General features: G+C 37.0%; 2 protein-coding genes across 2 annotated transcripts in view; one reads left to right on the plus strand and one right to left on the minus strand.

The window, feature by feature from the left end:
• The window catches only part of LOC107642496 (probable protein phosphatase 2C 47), a 3,306-nt gene extending 928 nt beyond the window's left edge, over positions 1–2,378 (minus strand). The window contains exons 1-4 of the mRNA XM_016345873.2: positions 1,373–2,378; positions 905–1,099; positions 332–537; positions 4–27 (exon numbers count right to left, since the gene is read on the minus strand). Coding sequence (XP_016201359.1) covers positions 4–27; positions 332–537; positions 905–1,099; positions 1,373–1,582 — 635 coding nt within the window. The 5' untranslated portion in view covers positions 1,583–2,378. The remainder of the gene's footprint in view (positions 1–3; positions 28–331; positions 538–904; positions 1,100–1,372) is intronic.
• Positions 4,753–7,374, plus strand: LOC107642497 (pentatricopeptide repeat-containing protein At2g17525, mitochondrial). The gene is made up of 2 exons (XM_016345874.2): positions 4,753–5,012; positions 5,045–7,374. Exon 2 carries the CDS (start codon positions 5,253–5,255, stop codon positions 7,143–7,145), a length of 1,893 nt encoding a protein of 630 aa, XP_016201360.1. The 5' UTR covers positions 4,753–5,012; positions 5,045–5,252; the 3' UTR covers positions 7,146–7,374.

Here is an 8,391-nt window from a genome sequence, read left to right on the forward strand (position 1 = left end):
TCCCCTGCATTCCCAATTAGCATGTCCCTGCATAAACACATTGGTTTTTCAAATTCAATCCAATAGACCAATACAATAAATACATTACAGTATTATTATGAATGGCTAATGTTCATAATAGTTCCTGAAAGATTCAACGACTCAATTTGGTTATTAAAAAGATACTAATGCAAATTAAGTTGGTATTCTGTTAACTTTCAACTCACATGTAAGATAATGTTTATTATGTGTCACATGACACTTAACAGTAGAAAATTACTAAAAGGACTAATTTCATTCCAGTTAGTATCTTTTAGAACCTATTACTGTAATTAGAGTGTGCAATCCTAACCTTCCCAGGACAATGGCGATTAGCGCAGTGGTGCCGGAAGAACTATCAAGAGAACTAGCATCCCTAAATGCATGATCAGCCTTCACAAAAGCACTATTTACAGCTTTCTTGATTCCAGATGGGAAATGAGAATCTTCAATTATAAACTTAAGGATGTTCTTTCTTGTAAATGATGCTGCATCAATGCCACCATGCCCATCAAATACCTGTTCAGATATTAACTCTTATTCCTATGATCATAATCATGAAGTTAACCAGTCAAACGACGAAAATTCATTTACTCAATCAATCACCTCTATTCAATATCATTGGATCCATGTATCTGGATACAAATTATAACCAAATACATTGATCCAAGGATGTATCGAACGAGAGAATATTGGACATTGAAAAAAGTATCTTGAATTAGAGATTAATAGCAGAACTGATGGATAATGCTATAGTGAAGAGTGAAATTTGGATAAACATTGAAGATTGTTTCTTTTACAAATTTAGTAAAAATCTTCACTCTTCACTCAATTCTATCCTTCAACAAAGAAATTCCTGATTTAAGTCAATATGAAGAACACATACCCCATAAAATGCTGCTGGAGAAGGAAGGTTCACTGATGGACCAGTATGTTCTCGGAGAATATCAACACAGATGAACTCATCCTCCATGTACTGCTTTGGTCCTTTCTCAGAACAACTTCCAGACCGTAATTTTGGTGAAAATTCTGATTTTTCCTCACTAGTTGTTTTCAATCCTACAATCATAATATCTGATTCCTAGAATAAAAACATTGAAAAAGCCATAATTAACATTGCATCGTTAATTAACACATCATAGTAACAATAACTAAGGAATAATGTGTTAGCATAGTTTTCTATTAAACTGCTCTGCAATCTTTAAGGGATGCAAATCTAGGTGTACATCTGGATACCAATTCATTAACACCTTATAACTCAGTCATTGATGGCTGCATAAACTAAATGAGTGCACATACACATAAAAACCAAGATGATTATAAATTATAAAGATCCTAAATTTATTACACTAACCGGTTCAATCAACCATGAAGAGCTGGTGCAGTGTCTCATAACAGAATGGTCCCTTGGAGGCTTCCCAATGTTGTGAATCAAATTCCCAACTGTGTCACCATTTTGATCCTCCATGGCAGACTCATTACTAGTACTGTTATCGACACACCCGCCGCCGCCACCACCACTCAACATAGTCGTCTGAGATGTGCAACCAGGCCCTGGTGCCATCCTTGTCCCATAACCCAAAAAACCAACCAATAAAAAAGACAAGAAAAAATCCTTTATTTTTTATATACCCAATTCACAAGATAAAAAATTTCATTTTCATTCAATCTCCATAGTGGATGAACATGCATTATTAGAAGATTCACAGCACAAAAACAGCTGTTTTTTATTTTTATTTTTATTTTTCTCTCCCAAAGAACGTGGGTCTGATGCACTTGATCCAAGAAAAGAGGCCAACTAGCACTTATGGTGCAATCCAACAACAACATGAACGATGGTGCAGATCATGATGCTGCTATGTGACAAAGGAATAAAGGGTAGCCATTGTCAGCTTGTAGAATATAATCCATGGAACCAATAAACACATGGTCTTGGGAATTGTTTGGAGCTTTGTAGCATTAAGGAGAATGAAGGTGAAAGGGTGAAGATTAAGAGCAGAAAAAGCAAGACCCAAATATGAGAGAGGAAGGAAGGGGGAACGGTTAAGGGGAGGAAATGGAGGTAATAGTATTAGTAATAATAATAACACAATAAAAATATGAAACATGTGATTGGCATTTGGCAATTGCAGTTTTTGCGGCTCTCCATTGTATAAAGGGGGATCGGGGGACTGACACGTGTTTTCTTCTGCTGCTATTTGTGTTCATAGTTGACATGGCCTTGTTCTTGTGGTAGTTAGTTCATTACAAGTTTTACAACATCGTACAATCTTGGATCTAACACTTTAGGCTATTGTCTAAATGGGATTTTCATGGACCCGAAGATCTGACCCGGAAAAGAGAACAACATTCAGAAGAATACCTCAAGTAAAGACTTGTTTATGTAAAATTAATAGTAAAAAATTATTAAATAATTTAATAAATTTGGTTAAATTATTATGTAATGGTTATTTCGATCAATTTTTTAAATTAATTAATTAAGAGGTTAATTATGATTGTACGGTGTCTCTATGTCTATTCCTGTGGGCTATGGGTTGATCCCAACTCAAATTCAATTTTCAAAGACTTGAAAGCTTTGCAGGTCGAAAATTGCTAGCTGTACAAGATCGTTAATTTCCTTCTGTAAGTTTACTGCTCCCAACTTGCTTCAATCTCTCCTCAAAACCCTTTCTTGATTCTTTATTTCTTGTTCCTTCCAATGAATTGTTAAAGCTGAGCTTTTTTTCTTGTGGTTGGGAATTGGGGTCAGTTGCATTGAATATTCTTAGTCGTTATCTCCAAGTTAGGAACCTTTTTCGGTTTTTTCCCGTTGAAAATAAGATTGACACGATGAAATTAGGAACTTTAACATTTTCGGAAATAGTTTTCTTTTCTTTATCATGAATATTGTTAGTTTTTGTCTTTTTAGATAGAGTAAACTTTAAGGAGTATAAGTTAGCAGAATCCTTTACAATTAAACTTGAAGTGCAGGTCTTATTGTTGCTGTGATAGTGTTTTCTATGCTTTTGGCTATATTCTGTTGTTCACATCCCATCGAAGATGCATGCTTGAATTTCTGAAATGCTGTGTAATATCTTTTTGTAGACCATATATCGGGTCACCCGGACCGGCCCGGTGAGGATGCATAGTACTTGCCTACTGGCTAGAGGCTAGGGCACGCACGGCACAACCCCCTCTNGACCACCCGCCACTGTCACCACTCACCGGCGCTTCTCTGCTCTATTTTCCCGGCGCTGCTGCCCCCATTCGTCTGCTTCTTCTCTGCCACCATTAGCCCCGCCACCACTAGAAGCCCCGGCGAAGCTCAGTCAGCAACCACCTCTGCTCAACTTCTCCTTTCCCTGTTCTCAAGCTCAGGTAAACCGTTTTTTTTTCTTTTTATTTAAAAAATATAATTAATGTTGATATTCGGAACTTCTGATTGGTGTTTTGATTATTGTTCTGACGAGTTAATCCTCAAAGTAGTGCCTTAAATTCACGGATTGCACCGATTTGGTCCCTAACTTACCAATTGCACTGTTTATGTCCTCAAGTATGTAAAAAATGCATCAAATTGGTCTCTCATCCCATCTCCGGGCAATTTGCCTGCCGCCGGCCATGACATGGCACTGAAATATAGTTACAGCATGTTAAATTGCATTGCTTCAGCAAGGAAGAAAGTTTAATGACTCCAATGACAGCAATGAACTTGAATCTTTTCATCAGGCTGCTACCAGGCTTGGAATTACATATTCTAGAGCAGCTCTTGCTGAAAGAAGAGCTCTCAAGAAGGTCATAGAAAGGGCTCGGGTAGAGGAAGACAAGCAGAAAGAATCAATTGTTGCTTATCTTTTGCATCTTATGAGGAAATACTCAAAATTATTTAGAAATGAGATCTCAAATGACAATGATTCTCAGGATTCTGCATCTTATTCTCCCACTGTTTAGGGATGCATTGAGGATGGTGTTCCTGGTGTTCATTGTTAGGCCTTTGACAGACAGTTTTCAAAACTTGGTTCCTTTTGTTTTAAGCCAAATGATATGAAATCAGAGCACATGCCCCTTCTCCCTGAAGAGCTAAGGTGCCCAATATCTTTGCAATTTATGTACGATCCTGTAATCATTGCTTTTGGGCAAAACTTACGAAAGGTTATGTATAGAAAAATGGTTTAGTGATGGCTATAACACTTGCCCAAAGACCCAACAGAAGCTCACACATCTTTGTTTGACTCCTAATTACTGTGTGAAAGGTCTTGTAGCTAGTTGGTGTGAACAGAATGGAGTTAATATTCTCGAAGGCCCTCCTGAATCTCTTGATCTTAATTACTGGAGATTGGCATTCAATAAGTCTGAATCCACAAATTCAAGATATGTAAACAGTGTCAGCTCTTGCAAGTTGAAGGGTATTAAAGTGGTTCTATTAGAAGAGAGGGGTACCTTTGAGGAAATTGGGGAAAATAGGGCTGAAAGTGTCTCTACACCAGAGAGAGATATTGAGCCGTACTTAAGTCTTCTGGAAATCTTGACTGACGCTAATAGTTTGAAGAGGAAATGTCCGCCAATTTTTCATGTCACTGCCAGCGGCAGGTTAAATTGGCCAGAGATGGGGTGAGGGACCAACTTGGTGCATTTTTTACAAACTCGGAGATATAAATAGTGAAATTGATAAGTCAGGGACTAAATCGGTGCAATTAGTGAATCTCAAGGACTACTTTGGGGTTTAACTCTTGTTCTGAGTTCTGATTACCAGTGATGGTATTTTCTCTCTTTTTTTTTTCTGGAAAAAAATAATTAGTGATGGTATTTTGGTGTTCTGATTACCAGTAAATTGAGTTTTTGCTCTGATTATTACCTGTTTTTTTCTGATTTGTTCTTAATTTAGTTGATGTGGTTATTGTTGATTTTTCTGATTATTGTTCTGTTTATTCTTATTGTGCTATTTTGGTGTTCTGTTTGTTTATTGTGCTCTGAATATCTCTGTTTACAAATTATTATTAAAGTTCTGGTTTTCATCCAGTTTTTACCTGGTATAATTGTGGCTCGAATGTGTATAGGTTTCATCGAGTCTAGGATTGGGTTATGGTCTAAAAAATAAGCTTGGTACATATTTAGGCCGGGTCTGGATTAGGACAAACCGGTTTCACTAGCCGCATGATCAGATCAAAGTTACTATCTTTACATAACCTATTTCCAGAAACAGATTCATTTACTTGAAAGTTAAAACCTTTTGTAAATTTTGTTGGCCCCTTCAAATAATGCCGCCCCCAAAGCTCTACAATGCATTGCAAAATTGTATATTATCCAAATCTTTCACTCTCACGCGTTTTCTCACCTTCCAAATTCGTTCCCTTTCATCAACTTCTTCTGCTTCTTCTCCTGCTACCCCATCACAGGACCATGTCTGCCACCTCATCCTTGAACAGAAAACCGCTTCCAAGGCCATTGAAACTTTCAGATGGGCCTCCTCACTACCCAACTTCACCCACTCCCAATCCACATACCGTGCCTTGATCCATAAGCTATGTACTTTCCGCCGTTTCGACAGCGTCAAGCAACTGCTCGACGAAATGCCTGACTCAATCGGCACCCCTCCTGGCGATGAAATCTTCGTCACAATTGTCCGCGGGTTCGGCCGTGCCAGCATGACTCGTGCGGTCATCAAGGTCCTTGACTTGGTGTACAAGTTTCATAGCAGCCCTTCCTTGAAGATATACAACTCCATTCTTGATGTCCTTGTGAAGGAGGACGTTGGCATAGCTAGGGAGTTTTATAGGAAGAGTATGATGGAGTCTGGGGTTGTTGGGGATGATTATACTTTTGGGATCTTGATGAAAGGGCTCTGCTTGACCAATAGGATTGGTGAGGGCTTTAAGCTCCTGCAGATGATCAAGTCTAGCAGAGGGGTCACACCAAACACTGTGATTTACAACACCTTGCTTCATGCACTTTGTAGAAATGGAAAAGTTGGGAGGGCTAGAAGCTTGATGTCTGAGATGGTGGAACCGAATGATGTCACGTTTAACATTTTGATATCCGGGTATTGCAAAGAGGAGAATTTAGTTCAGGCTCTAGTGATGCTGGAGAAGAGCTTTGCCATGGGTTTTGTTCCTGATATTGTCTCTGCGACTAAGGTTGTGGAAGGTCTTTGCAAGGCCGGCCGTGTGACGGAGGCTGCTGAGGTTTTGGACAGAGTTGAGAGCATGGGGGGTTCACTTGATGTTGTGGCTTATAACACCTTGATAAAGGGGTTTTGTGGAGTAGGAAAAGTAAAAGTTGGGATTCATTTCCTGAAGCAAATGGAGAGTAGAGGCTGTCTTCCAAATGTAGACACCTATAACATACTCATATCTGGTTTTTGTGATTCTGGGATGTTAGATTTGGCCCTGGATCTTTTTAATGACATGAAAACAGATGGGATCAAATGGAACTTCACTACATTCGACACGATAATTAGAGGGTTGTGTTTGGAAGGAAGAATCAATGAAGGTTTTTCAATTTTGGAGCTGATGGAGGAAAGCAAAGAAGGCTCTAGAGGGCACATTAGTCCTTACAATAGCATAATATATGGTCTATTCAAGCAGAACCGTTTTGATGAAGCAGTTGAATTTCTAACAAAGTTAGGAAAGATGTTTCCAAAAGCTGTTGACAGAAGCATGACGATTTTTGAACATTGTAAGCAGGGGAGTATTGAGGATGCAAAGAGGGTATATGATCAGATGATTGATGAAGGTGGATTTCCAAGTATTCTAGTTTATGATTGCCTAGTGCGCAGATTATCCGAAGACGGTTGCGTCCGAGAAGCGGTTGAGCTGATGAATGAAATGATTGCCAATAACTGCTTTCCAGTTCCATCTACATCCAATGCAATCATTGCAGGGTTTTGCAGACAAGAAAAAGTTGAAAGTGCATTGAAGTTCATGGAAGATATCACTGCAAGAGGGTGTGAAACCAATGCAGAAACTTATGGTCCTTTGATTAATGTTATATGTAAGAAGGGTGATCTTCAAAAAGCCTTGCAACTCTTCCTAGAAATGGTAGAAAACGGCATCATTCCTAACCATTTTATTTGGAATTCACTGCTATTGAGTCTAAGCCAAGAAAATTATTTCAAAAATAAGAATATGATCAACATACATGACCTACTATAGTACTATTTGTTTTGTTTCCTCTAGTGATTTAAAACTATTTCATCATTTTTTATGCAATCAATACCATTTTTGTTTACTGGTTTTGATGTTATCTAGATGCATATTTATCTAAATACACAATATCTTTAGTTTGTTGGATATAGTTTTAGGAAAAATCAAGAGAGATGTTAGAATACATACAAAACCATATCTGTTGATAGATATCAATAGCATTGGATATTTTGTGGGAACTCCCATCCCCACATGGCCACAACTATTTATATAAATAATAATAGAATGTGTACTCAGCCAATCATAGCAATAGATATTTATGCAAACTCAGACCCACAAATATTTCCCCATCAAGTTATTGCAGATATGATCTCAAGGGGTATGGGTTCCTTAACATGTGTGCTGTCTTGGTTTTGATTCAACCAAAGATTATAGCTCATTATCAATTAGTAAACACTTAAATTGATCTCCAAAAAATTTTAAATCAGACATTTTAATTCATAACAAATTTATTACTTTAGAAGTTTTCAAGACAGATCAATTTCTTTTAAAAAATGATTCTAAAAATCTTCTAAAATAATAAAAAACATTATTAGAAACTAAAACTTTTTAGTACTAATTTAGATGATTACTTGCTCAATATTTAATTATTTATCATCATGCAAGCAAAAGCCTCATATATTTCACGTTTTCTTATGGTTGGTTGATGAACTTTAGTTTGAAGGAAGAAGTCAAACCCATTGATGGGGTCACAACTCACAAGCAACTTTTTTTTTTGGTTCTGGCACAAGCATTTTCATCAATTTGAAGACAAGTGAAGTGGTTGGCTTGTCATGATCAACACAATAGATTTTATTTTGTTTTATTTTTAAAATTTTATTTTGCTTCCAATCCAACCTTTATGACAACATCCAATTATAAAATTTATTTCTCATCCGTAATCACACTGAACAAAAATTATTGTACAACTCTTGAAAGGGTGTCCACAAAGCCACTGTCTCTTGGCATTTTATATGAATTAAGTCCAAATTACAAAAGATTGTATTTGTGAATGAAATTGTCGGCAAATGTTTCTTCAACAAAAAATTCAATTTTTTTTAAAAGGGGGTCTTTTATCAATATTAAGAACTACTATGTAAATTTCACCATCTTACTCTATATTAAGAGTATAATATTACATAAGCATCATCTGATTCTATACTAACTGTATAAAAAAAAAAAAAACCACAGATACTAAGATAATCCAAAACAGAGG

This window comes from Arachis ipaensis, chromosome B05, assembly GCF_000816755.2.
Source record: "Arachis ipaensis cultivar K30076 chromosome B05, Araip1.1, whole genome shotgun sequence".
In the NCBI taxonomy this organism is placed as follows: Eukaryota; Viridiplantae; Streptophyta; class Magnoliopsida; order Fabales; family Fabaceae; genus Arachis; species Arachis ipaensis.